The sequence below is a fragment of the Diabrotica undecimpunctata genome, chromosome 1 (assembly GCF_040954645.1).
Source record: "Diabrotica undecimpunctata isolate CICGRU chromosome 1, icDiaUnde3, whole genome shotgun sequence".
Lineage (NCBI taxonomy): Eukaryota > Metazoa > Arthropoda > Insecta > Coleoptera > Chrysomelidae > Diabrotica > Diabrotica undecimpunctata.
In genome coordinates this window covers 83,640,629-83,654,387 of record NC_092803.1, presented here as the reverse complement: position 1 = coordinate 83,654,387, position 13,759 = coordinate 83,640,629, and the positions used below count along the sequence as shown (strand labels likewise).

General features: G+C 33.0%; 1 protein-coding gene across 5 annotated transcripts in view; it reads left to right on the top strand.

Moving 5' to 3' along the window:
* LOC140450917 (prominin-like protein) overlaps positions 1-2,786 on the top strand; it is a 238,424-nt gene extending 235,638 nt beyond the window's left edge. For all 5 annotated transcript variants that reach the window (XM_072544616.1, XM_072544622.1, XM_072544601.1 and 2 more), the window contains one exon: positions 625-2,786. In XM_072544616.1, the coding sequence (XP_072400717.1) occupies positions 625-634 (10 nt within the window). In that variant the 3' untranslated portion in view covers positions 635-2,786. The remainder of the gene's footprint in view (positions 1-624) is intronic.
* Positions 2,787-13,759: the final 10,973 nt, after the last annotated feature.

Genomic DNA, 13,759 nt, shown 5'->3' with positions numbered 1-13,759 from the left:
ATTTGTCTTATAGTAAATCTATTTTTATCCGTAGTGCCCTATGACATCTCGTATGTAACTATACGTTCATTAATAATGAAGATATTGTGTGGTGCTCTTTTGGTAGTCGCCTTGTTTGTTTTTTCTATCTTAATATATTCGTTAAATTAATTTTATTGTATTTACCTTTATTTATTTTTATTTAATCTTGTTTAGTTTTAATTTTATTTTATTTTGGTAAAACGTTGTCGTTTATTAAACGTTATTTTATGCTAATAGTAAGTGTATGTTTATCTTACCCAATGACCTATAATAAATATATATTATACGTCATTGATCTCAACTTGCAAAATTACAGTAACCTAATTTTAGCAATTTTGCGAAAAAATTAATTACTGTGAAGTCAAATTTCTGATTACTAATATTTGAATCATCAATTTGTAGAATCAATTAGCAGTAAACCGTATCGTTCAAAGAACAAAATATGATTAAAATGTCATATTATGTTGGTAGTTTAGATTTCTTTCTTAGATGGCGTAGTTACCGTACCGGACAAACGGTGTGACTTGTCTTCATAGCCTTTTATATAGATAGATTGGTGGCTTCTTCATGAGCTTGTATTAAATCATTATTTTTTTGTTACAGTGAACATTAAGGATTGTAAGAAGCGAGGCAATTTAACAGACTGATTTGAACTGAACCTATTGCATCACATTTTCAAGAAAAAACGACAGATTCCCCTTATTAATTTTAGTTTTTTTTTCTTTAATTTATCGATGTTTTTAATACGTAAAGCAATAGCGTTGTTGTATAAAAAATTGACACAAGAAAAGCAAATTATTAGTTAGATGTTCAAGTCTCGATTGATTCATTTCAACTTTCTTTTTCTCAAATATTTTGTGAATAATGGTGAATTTTCTCAGTGGATAGTGAAATAACATCATTTTTATGGCAGTGATTATATTAAAGGTTTTATCCAAAAATATGCCTTTTAAGTAGATCCTTTTCAGTAATTTTAAGTAAATCGAGATATATTGGAGTTATGTTCATACGCTTTGAAGAAATTTTTTCTACAAAAACTAAATAAAAAAATTCTAACAAAAGAAAAAATAATTTGGGCAAATGTTTTAGTATGATCACTTCCATATATACATTTAAGCTTCATCAACAAATGAAAGTAAACCATAAAATAAATAATGCTCTTCTTTTAGAGGACTTTTATGTGTTTTAGTGGTTTGATTTGAACATCCATAGCGCTATTGAAAAGCTCAAAACATTGGAAATTTTTGTGATGTAAAAAAACTTGAATAGCATTGTAATTTTTGCCAAAAAGGTGTAAAAATCAAAAAATGCTAGAAGATTAATCAAATTAGGTTATATTGAATATGGTTATTGTGATATTTTTAGAGTTATAGTATGTTTAATGTTTGACACATCTCACGAAACAGACACAGAATAACAGATGGTACTAAAATGGTTCGATAGTTACATGGCGTCAAATCGCGAATGTTTAAGGTCGTCTACTCATTAGCGAAAAACTGATTTATCTGCTTCCGTGTCTGTTTTTGGTGGTGTTGTTTTTAATAAATATCTATTCTATCTCAAAGTTCACAAGGAAATTCTGCCTGAATAGCCTAACGATTGGTGCTCTATTTCTGGTAGAGTTTTCTTCAGACGATGTCCGTTTGAAAATACCGACATCTAGTCAATGAACAAATGTTTTCTGTGCAATAAACGTTTCATAAATGTTATACGCACTACTAGAGAGTTTTTTTTATTTGAATGTAGTGGTGCTGAGGTAAAGAATGTTTTGAATTTGGTACAAAAAATGATAGTTGAAAGCAAAAATATACTCGCTTAAAAAGAAGCACGGTTTCAAGAAAACTCGTAATGGAAACACGGTTTCCGTTACGGTACAAGTTTTTCTAGTAGATTTTATCCAAAGGAATTAATTTTTTTTTATTTTGATGTCCCCAGTCGTCAACATAACTATTGGCCGGTCCATGATCGTCTTGATTTTTCTAAAGAACATTCTTTGCCATTGATCGCCTGGTAGTTGTAAATACTGCATTTTTTTAAGAATTTGAGTTTTTTCGTAAACAATGATATAGTAAATATAGTTAATAGGACTTTAAAATGCTCATTTATTTAGTCATTGGATATTTGATGTTTTCCAAACATTGTTTTTTAGTGAAGAAAAAGTTAGTCGAAATATTTTCGTATGAACTGAATTATTAAAAAAATTCTCGTTATTAGATTTTGAATTAAAAATTTTTTTTTTGAAATTGCGTATTTAAGAAAAATTTACACTTTTAGTGATTTTCTAATAATGTTTTAGAGAGACAGAGCTGATTACTCGATCTGGTTGATGTTTTTGTCTTCAAACAGTAATTTTTTTTCTTTTTGAGCAAAGTACACTAAAATAACGAGTATATTAATATATACTCGTATTCTGTTGACTGCACTATAATAGACCATTTAATAGTCCAGTGAATAGATATTTATTTAACATCATGGTGTCTCTAACGGTAATTCTAACGTTTGATCTCCATAATTGTTTGAGGAAAAAAATATCGAATGGGCACAAACCAAAGTAAGGTATCCATTGATGTATTCCAATTCCAATATCTTATTCCGATTATAGATGTATAAAGATTTATGTGTTCATTTATATTTGTGCTCAATTTTTATATTATATAAATTGAAGCCAAATTTTGCCATATATTCTAATGTATTTAAAGGTATTTATGACTCATAGGGTTAAATAATTATAAATTCCAATGTTTTTAATAAAATTTTAAACAATTCTTTTGGTTTTTTCATGTGTTATAGTTCTTCAAGGATGTACTGAAAAACGCTAAACTAAAAATATAAAAGAGTAGCCATAAAAATGCTGGAACAGGAACAACCCTAAACACAGACATAAAACACTTGAATAGATTGAAGGTGGATTCATATAAATGTATTGTGAACTGGGAAATATATTTGATACAACATTTGGTTTTTTACATTTATATGGTACACTCGAATAACGAATAGATAGGTTTATATTTGCTTAAACGACTAAAGGAAAACCTTCGGCAATTAATTTCACGGCAAACCTATAAAACCACGTTAAAACAAAAAATAAGTAAGCAGAAAAAATGAGAATAATATAGTAACTGTATTAAATCCATCATTGTTAAAATCAGATATACCATTGTTTGAGGGGAAATCTTTTTGGTCCATGTTGCTCGAACAATTTGAAGCTGTTCTCATCTCAGTGGACATATAAAGTGAAGACTGTTTCCTTGACTACAGTTTAGAGTAAATACCTTCATTAATGGTTTGGGAGAGAGCGAATTACAAAAAGCTTTACGATTAGCATGACCAAAACTATTAATTGAATCACTTGTCATTGCTTTGGAACATGAAACTGTTGTTCAAATTTCTTGGAGCATTAAGTTTAAAGTATTCGAGAAGGTGGTAGACCCAATTCATGTCCGGAAGAAATGGTCCGAAAAATAATCAGGTATACTAAGTCGAAGAAAAACTTGGGCCAAGATGTTGGCGAAATAGGAAATGTGGTAACAAAAAAGATAATCACCTCTGGCCCAGAATAGACGATACTTAGATATTCTTTCCGAGTCCCGTTGAAGAAGATCATTCAACGAGCATTGAAAAATCTGAAGGAAGTGTTCCAACGATTACGTGCAACTAACCTAAAATTGCAGCCAAAAAATTTCATACATTTCAATGAGAAATAATATTACTTCTTACTAGTGTAACCGTTTCAAATTATTTTTTCAAATTTATTATTATGATTTCTAGTAAATATTCAAATTAATGTTGATCACGCCATCTATCCGTCGAGTGCAAAAGCACCTAAATTACCTCATGAATCCAATTGCGTTTCATAATACCACCGAATACTCCATGGAGTATTCTGTGGCAAGTACAAGCTGAATATAGCCGCAAATGTCAACCATAAAATAAAATATATCGGTTTGGCAGTGTTGGGATTTTTTTGTATTGTATGATTCAAATATAAAGAGAGAAAGCTTTTAAAAAGTACATTTTGATTATACTATTTTCTGCAATTTTTAATTTATATGAAACAATAACGAGTAAATATTTGTCTCTTTCGAGATTAATTGCAAACATCTGTTGCAATCTGGCAGCTGCTGATTTGACGATTGCCAAATCTATCCCTTAATCTATCAAAGGGCAATTGCCAAAAAAAAATCCTAATAATTAACTGCAATTAATCTCCAAAGAAACAAATATTTACTCATTCTTGCTGTACATAAATAAAAAAATGCAGAATTCATAACATATAATCAGTTTGTACTTTCGGTAAACTCAACCCATATTTCCTTTCTTTATTTGAACGTCCAGCATACACAACGAAATCTTGTTTAAGTGTTCCTTTGACGAGGTAAGCCGAAAAATTCCTTTTTTCTTTTATATTTTAAATAAATATTTATTTTAGACCCTTATCGGAAGCACTATCCCGATGGCACTGGCCCGATGATATCTAAATAGCTATGGATTTATGGTATGTGTCCTGAAACCAGAATGTATAGTTGGCCGCCATTACATAACACCCTAAAGAATTCGCAGGATTATCGTTATTTTGTATAAGTGTCTTGTAGAATACCCCGTTTGTTTGACCACTCCCATCCTATAGATTTTTATGGTGGATATTATGTTTCTGCTGCCTATAGATTCAACGTTTTGAAATCTCAACCTGAGTACCTAGTTGGTAAAAATCTACAAGTTACGCAAGCATTTGGAAATTTCAGGTTGTACCAATTTTATATTTTTTCTATTGAACAGTGAAGATTATCTTTGAACTAAATAACAGTGATTATAATATAATAGAATTATAGAAAATATAATAGAATTTTTTATGTGAACGAATTTTGAAATTTGGAATAAAGTATGACTTTATTTTTATAGTAGTATATTTCTACTATATATAGTGTAGTACTATAGTAAAAAGTATAAGTATTTCTCATTCATAATCTAATGCCAAGATATACAATGTTTGTTTTCTTACTAACTGATTTTAAGTTTAGTTTCGTGTGAGTACTTCTCATTTGTAATTTAATACTTAAACAGAAACTGTTTATTTCTTTTCTGGGATGATGTAATTCTCCTAGAATCTTTTAATAACTTCGTTCGTTACAAAATAATAAAGTTTAAAATTCCTATGTTAATAATACGTTATTATCGACCCTTTCTGTCACCACAAAACTTACCCCACCCGTGTACTTTCGTCGCACGAGGAAGCAAGAATCGAAAGAGATAAAGAACACCGTACCAATATTATCCCAAGATAAATTTCTTGGTAATAAAAACAACAAAACAAACTTAATAGACCTTCTCAAAACTGCTTTATCAGAAGTGGATGTCAGTGTCGGCCAGGCTGAATCTGATGCAGATACAGTCATCCGTTCTGCTCTTGCTGCATTCCAATCCTATGATTTTTTAGCTGTGGTAGCAGAGGGCATTGACGTCCTAGTCTAGCTTATGACATTAGAAAGGAGGCAGTCCAATGTTGTGTGCCCAAAGTGCCCAATTTTTTTAAAGCTTCAACAGGGCGTAAGTCACATCAAGTATACTGTCCTTCAAGTTTTATATATGGCTATGTCATTGCAGAGAATTTGCTGATTCTCCATGCTTTTTCAGGATGCGAAACATCAGCAGCTTACTAGATCGGAAAACTTAAATTCATCAAAATTTTACAGAAACACCCTGAGCTAGCTAGCGGAACAGCATTATTTCTCAGTGAGAAAGCCGAGTCATCTTTGCTCACTGTCATTGGTGAAAGTTTCTTCGTCTTTTTATATGGTGGAAATAAAAATAATTCTCTGACAGCATGAGATACAAACGATTGGCCAAGACACGGAGCAAAAATAAATTTAACTTATTCTCGCTTCCGCCAACACAAGATGCAGCTCGTTTCCACAGTCTTAGAGTTTATCACCAGGAAACATTGCGATCCTGAAGATTGGGCCTGAAAAAAGCATGGAAAAATTTGATACCAATCAATACTTTTAAAACTTTAGCACCCCCGAAATTCTGAAATTAATTTCCGACAGATGCAATGGAAACTGTGGAATTATGTGTGGTTGCCGAAAAGCAGACCTCAAATGCTATGCAGTGTGCCTCCATTGTTCTGGTAAAACCTACAGTAACACCATGAAAATATTAAAAAAATTCGAAGACTTAAAGATGAGTTACCCACAATGACGGCACTTCTGACTCCCGTTCTTCCGCAAAGATTCACTTTTGATACTGAATTAGATCATGAATCGCAGTCTAGACCATCAAAAAGAAAATGAAAAAACAATAGCTGAAAAACAGCTTTTTAAATATAAAATTATGCTCAATATTATCTCGCCTGGAAATTGTCCATTTCTATTAATATATTTTAATTTATAGAAAGGTTTTATTAAAACTTTTTAGTTATCTTTGTTTATTACTTTTTTTATTTTCCATTTTACGATTAAAAGTAATGGAAATAAAATTGTACATAATTTAATTTGCTACAAATAATGTCTGAAAAAATTTTCTGTATGATTCCTAGTCCTATGAAATACCTTGCGAAAACCCTTTGCGCCCCTTTTTCCTTCCAAGATGGCGGCCGGGGACAATGATGTCGACCCCACAAACTTGAACTTAAGCTTACTCTTACCCCTCCCCCCCAATACATTAAAAGATAAAATTGCATTCTCTTAAAAATGCAACTCTCGTAATTTTCGCAATGGACTGTTCTAAGAATGAACATTCGTTTTGAATAAGGATGCTAGCAACACTATCGTACAGTTGTTCTGCCTCGGGTTCAACATCGGCAAAAAAAGTTTCTTCAGTTTTCCTAGTTTGACCTAGTCATCCGTTTGAACGCATTTAGACTAGATCTTGATAAGGGCAATGTCATCTCATATAGTAAACCATATTGCATATTTGGCAAATTTATCAATAGGCAAAGGCTACTACTCTGACATACTACAAGAAACTGGGCTGGAGATAAATTTCGAGAAAACCAAAATGATGACCAATATGGTTCCCAGCGAAGAGATACAGATCAATAACAACAAGGTAGAATTAATCGATAAATACACATACTTGGGTCATGAAATTAGAATAACCAGAGACAACCAAACCTGCTAGCTAAATAGACGAATCACGTTGGGATGGGCGGCATATGGAAGGATGAGAGACATTTTTAAAACCAATACCCCAATTCACCTGAAAAGGAAGGCATTTAACCAATGCATCATACCAGTCTTGACCTAACGGAGAAGAGACCCTAACTTTAACGAAAGCTACTGCCGAAAAACTGAGGGTAACACAAAGGCGAATGGAGAGATCAATGCTGGGCCTGACCTTGAAAGATCGCGTGAGAAATGAGGAGATACGCCGACGAACTGGCGTAGACGATATTATACTGCGAATCGATAAACAAAAGTGGAGGTGGGCTGGACATGTTGCTAGAATGGAAGACGGAAGATGGACGAAGAGATTATTGGAGTGGAGACCAAGAGCCGACAAGAGAAGTCGAGGCAGACCACCCACCCGATGGACCGACGACCTAAGGAGGATAGAAACAAACTGGATTGCAGCAGCTAGAGATAGAGAACTGGAGACGTTTGGAGGAGGCCTATATCCAACAATGGATGTGAAAATGGGGCTGGATGATGATGATGAAAGGCTTCTTTCCAAGCATACTAAAAAAAGCAATCGTCATCGCTATTTACAAAAAAGACGATCCTGAAGACATTTCTTCTTTACTGTGTGTAATTTCTAAAGTATTTGAGAAAATTGTGTATAACCGTATGTCTGAGTTTTTGGATAGATTTAAAATTGTAAGGGATTGTCAACATGGCTTCCGTACAGGTAGGTCTACTCAGTCCGCTACCTGCAGATTTTGTGCTACGCTGTTAAATGTATACCAAATCGTTGTTCATAGTAGATTTTGTTACAACATTGTTTTGAGGGGAAATTCAGTCAATAGCGACAGAATATTTGTACCACAAAATCGAATAACACGCAAAATGTTTGTAATTGGACCTCTTGAGAGCTGTAAGCCCATTGTAACGATATAACTACCGCCGAAAGTTAGGAGCCACTGTAGAACAAACAAAACTCACAAGTTTCTTTGGGAGTCAATTATTAGGCCTCTTTTAGCTCAGTCTCCCAGGTGTGAGAACGTTTTATCTTAGAAGTAAATCTGAATAATGAGTTTGGCTGGGACAAATAAACCAAGATATTAACTAACCATATTTATTGTACATAAAAAAATATAAAATAAATTGTAATAAGATATTCAAAATGAAAGCAAATATTGCCTATAAGCTTTACAAATACAAAATATGATACTTATGACATCACTGGATAACTTGTTGTTGGCTTCAAAGGATTGCAGAATGTAGTGGTTAGCTGCTGATGTTGGCTTCACAGGATAACTTGCTGGAGATGCCGGGATCGAGTCCGTTTTAGTTCCGAGCAACTATTATTCTACACAGCTATTAGGTTCTGCATATCTGCTGCAGTTTCATTTCATGTGTGTGGTGCACCACAAGGATTTTATAAAGTTCCACCCAACAAGGCGAACAGAAAAAATTAATTAGGCCAACAAAAATTAAAACAATAAATCTTGAGTGAGTGCATATATTTTAAAATATTACCTTGTCATATGATGATTAAAAATAATTACAATATTAAATAGAAAATGACAAATTGGCAAGAATAAAATTATTATTAAACAAATTAGTTAAATTATAGTAAAAATACTATCTGCATATTGGACGAATTATAAGTTTAAAAGAAACATGTGCAGAAGAGGTTATATAAGAATGTATAAAAAATGAAATGATATTTGAAATTATACGATATTTATAAAAAAAATATGCCTCTACAGAATTGTGGCAATGGCAGAGAAGTGACATGATAGAGCAGAGTTACTAACTAACAGTCTGTTGAAGTGATGCATAGAAATATATATGGCCCATGTCTGTGACATAGATCAGACTGGAGTCAGTTACAGGAAATATGACTGAGATAAATGAAGATTGAAAATGAAAAATAAAGATAAAATGGGATATAGAAAATTACTAGGTAAATAGAAAGTTAATCGAAAAATTGGACTTAACTATTTTTAGAATAAAAATATTAAAATGAAAGATAAAGGGATTAATTGAATATAATCAAAAGAAATTGAAATAATTATTAAAAGAAAAATAACAAATATATGACGTTTATAACGTTACACACTTCTACTACCCATCAGAAAAATTTCGAACAAAACTGAAAAATTTTTATCAAAGAAAACAAGAACACAATGTTCCACGCAGGAACAGGGTATATGCAGTAGTAATATCTAACAACGAATCAAAAATAAATACTTTAATATTCAAAATAAAGTAATTATGAACTATTAATTATAAAAAATTGAGAGTATAACTCAGGTAAATATTTCCCAACGAACTGAGTATCCGCGAAACTAAAATTTTTTAAACATTATTTAAGCAAAAAAAATTAAACATACTTTAAGCATGTATGTACTTTACTTTGACAATGGTTCCGCAAAGAAGGTATATAGGATATAGACACTAAATCTACATACCCCAATAAGACAAAATGTGATTCTAATATTTGTCTCTAAAATCAAAATAGGCCATCTGTACCAAAAGTTTTCAAAGCTGAAACCATGTCCTTAAAGGATGAAATCAAATCAACATAAAAAAACGCAAACAAAACATGAAATAGAATGTACTACTTACTTGAGGTTGAGAAATTATCCTAATATGACACACAAGGTTTTAAACATTTAACATGCCATTTACCAAGGTTTGAACTCTTTAAATCTGATAAACCATATACTACTGTAGACAACTTATCCTTGATGGTTGCTTCCGTATACTTTGGTGCTAGTAAACATGTTGACAGCACAAGATAAAACCTTATTTTCCAAACCCTATCTTTTACTTGGTATTGGACTTCTCTTCTAAATAAGCTGTAACTTTGTTGTAGCGTTACGTTCATTTCCCTTCCGAAGATTATCCCTGACCTTTTCGAATACTTTATTTACTCCTTTAACTTCTAAAGCATATCTGTTACGGTCACCTGGAATGATCTAAAGATCTTGGTTCTGTTGATCCTTTTGCTCAACATCATAGTAGTTTCCACTTAAGAGAACATGACGGCCATAATTAAGGAAGGCTGGGGTACATCCAGTCACTTCATGCTTTGCTGTGTTTATAGCTTGTCTGATCTTTGTTCAAGTCTTGTCCCAATCTACTTGGTTTTTCACATATGTACGGATTGCTGTTCTAATTGTTTTATTGTTCCTTTCCACAAAATTACACTGTGGTGCATATACTGGGGTGAACCATACCTTCTGAACATTATACCTATTACAGGGCTCAATTAAGAGAATATTACACAGATTGGAATGTTATAAACGTAACGTAAATAAAGAGCTAATTCCATCATAGGCATACGTCCTATGCCATCTGTGCAAACTTCATTTTAGTCTCCCTACTTTCTGTCGAATCAACTTTTCTAACGCAGTGGGAATATAATTTTTTGCCTGTTTCTGAAATTTATAAAAGAAGGTCTTCTTCTTCTTGTTCCATGACCGTTATCGATCGGTGATATCATGTTGGCTACCATATAAAAGAAGGTAGGAATTATTATAAGCTTCATTTTATGGTCTTCAGAATTCTCTTGGGGTGAGTACTTTCATTGTAATCGATATTCTATAATTCTGACAGCATTTTCAATATTCATAACCTCAATTCTTTTAAGCCACGTTTTTCGATTATATGTATGTATATAGGAATCGTAACAAAATTTAGCTAAGTTCAGTAGTAATTCTACTTCATTTTATACTTGCCATCTGCTCATTTATTTAATTTTAATTTTGTAAAGTGGCAAGGAAATTAAACCCCCTTTGTTGTTTCTCTAATACAGGATGTTTAATATTCTAGTTTATTGGCTGCATTACCACGTTATTGGTATTATTGGAGAACTTATTGGCTGTATAGAAGACTTTATTGGTTATTTTATGAGAAATTTCTGAATATTGTATGGAATAATATGGAATAACATGCTCTGGAGGACCTAACTGCAGCTGTCAGGAGGGCCTAACCCTCTAATTAGGAGGCCACACAATCACCCATCGATGCCAAAAGTATTGCCAAATTTATTTATTGTAAAGCATTGGCAGGGTTGATTATTTCTTATTTTTAATAAATATGATTAGTTAAGTAATTGTTTTATTTGCTATCAGCTAAGGGTTCATTCCTAGTTTATGACAAGACGAATTTACAATTGAGATACTGAGCTAGGCAAAGCATAGACGATAAGCTCCCATGGTTGATTAAGGTATTATTTTTATAATAGTATTGCAATTCTCTTTGGTAGTCTTATCGTTACAAGATTTGAGGCTAAAATATATTTATTAAACCAATCAGCAACTACCCATAACCACGTATAACCTCTTTTTGAACGAACAAAGGGACCTATAAGATCTATTGCATATGGGACAAAGGAAAATAATATTTTTCTTGTATATGGGACAAAGTTTTGTAATAGGTATCCAAAATGAGCACACGTAGGTGGCTCATGACAAGATTGCATCGCCTCAAACCTTTGTGATTTAGGTACAAGAATTTTCCGTTCTTTACCATTAGTTGTAAAAGAATTGGTTGAAGGAACAAACTTATAAACGAAGTCGTTGTCCACCTTCCACGTCAAGGGTTAATTCTATATACATCGACCTCTAAATAACTAATATCTTGGGTATTTTCGGATGGATCATTGGTATGAGCTCGAGATTAAAGCATCAGGAACTAAATGATATTTTAACGATGATCAGGAAGGTTTGTCCGTCTTAGATCCATTCAAAGTGCAACTGCCGATTGGCTGCACACCATTTAGTTTTGTGAATAGTTGGGACAAGAAGATGTAGATACATCTTGATGGCCACAACGAGAACAAAATATTCCTTTGCTCCTACAATTATGGGAGATATGACCGGGCTTATTAGAATTCCACACAAGCTTTTTCGGATTTCTGAAATATTGATAAAAAAACACTGCATCAGTGGGGGCGGAGATAAAAAGGACTGATTTCGTACATGAGTATTTACTAATGGACTGGGTCGAACATTTCCATACCTATATTTGGATTCGGTCTCTTAGAATAATTATCTTGCTTATCAGGATTATTAGCTACTCTACTGTTATCAGGCTTAACCGGCTTATCAAGCACATGAATCTTTTCTTTGGGCTTTTCTGGGTCATCTAGTGAGATACCAGCAAGACCTTTAGTAGACGTCAATAGGAGCAGGACATTCTGTTCCAAACGCTTTATAGTAGTCGCTAACAATTCCACCGTGACAAAATTTTGCAGTGCTATTAGCGGAATGTAATCCACTAAAATATTTTTTTTTTCAGTATTTTAACTTTCTGAACTTCATATGGGTACGTTTCTAAACGTTTAAAAAGATTCTCCATTATTGCTGAATAGATGGTTATCGACTCATTCCTCTGCTTCCTACTTTTAATCTTGTTAAACAGGTTTTCATTATAATCTGGGGACAATAAAGCAGATTTGATTAGAGTTACCAATTCATAACAACTAGTAACATTATCTCTAACACTCCTATACCAAATAGCAGCATTACCTTCAAATAACTCAATGGCTGAATGAAAAAAGATGTTTTCGGAAATATTTCTGGACCTAGCAGAATCTCTAATTTTTTCTAAGAATGTGGAAAGTGCTTTACTTTCACCATTAAATTTAATATGCAAATTGGAAATCTTCTTCTTCTAGTGCCATCTTCGCGGCGGAGGTCGGTAATCATCATATCTATTCGGACTTTTGAGACGGCTGCTCTGAAAAGTTCATTTGATGTACATCCATACCACTTTTTCAGGTTGCGCAGCCATGACATTCTACGCCTCCCTATGCTTCTTTTTCCTTGGATCTTTCCATGCATAATCAGTTGGAGCAAGGTGTATTTCTCTCCACGTGTAATATGTCCCAGATATTCCAATTTTCTTGTTTTAATTATATTTAAAACTTCTATTTCTTTATTCATTCTTCTCAGAACCTCTTTGTTTGTGATGTGTTCTGTCCACGCCGTGTCTGTGTTGATTATTCTCGCTACCGGAATAATATATTGTGGCTTCGTCTGTTGAAAAACAACCTGAGTTGGGCCACCTGGCTTCACCGATACCCAGTACATCGATATTCAACCTGTTCATTTCTTGAATAACATTGTGCATTTTACCAGACCGAAACATGCTCTGAACATTCCAGGTTCCTATTCTGGTGTTAGTCTTATTTTATCATATACGTTCTTTTGACAAGGAATTCGCTGATTAACGACCTGAGAGTCCTTGTCTTCTTCTCCCCTGCAAATCTGTTATTATTTCCAAATTGGAAATAATAACAGTTAAAACCTGTATTATGGGAGCTGGGACTGTAGTATTAGGAACGATAGATCCTATTCTATCGGATATTTCCTGTTTTTCTAACACATCACCCTTCAACAATAATAAATCTTTACACTCTGTGACTCCTCTAAAAACAAAAATAACAAAGATACAAGAAAACATCAGGTTCATAAAACACAACAAAAAAACAAGAATGGATAACACAAGAGATCATGGACCTCATGGACGTAAGAGCCCAATACAATAAAAGCGAATCAACAAAATCACTAAAAAAAAGTGCAGGGAGGCGAAATAAAACTGGCTGTCAACAAAATGCCTAGAGATCG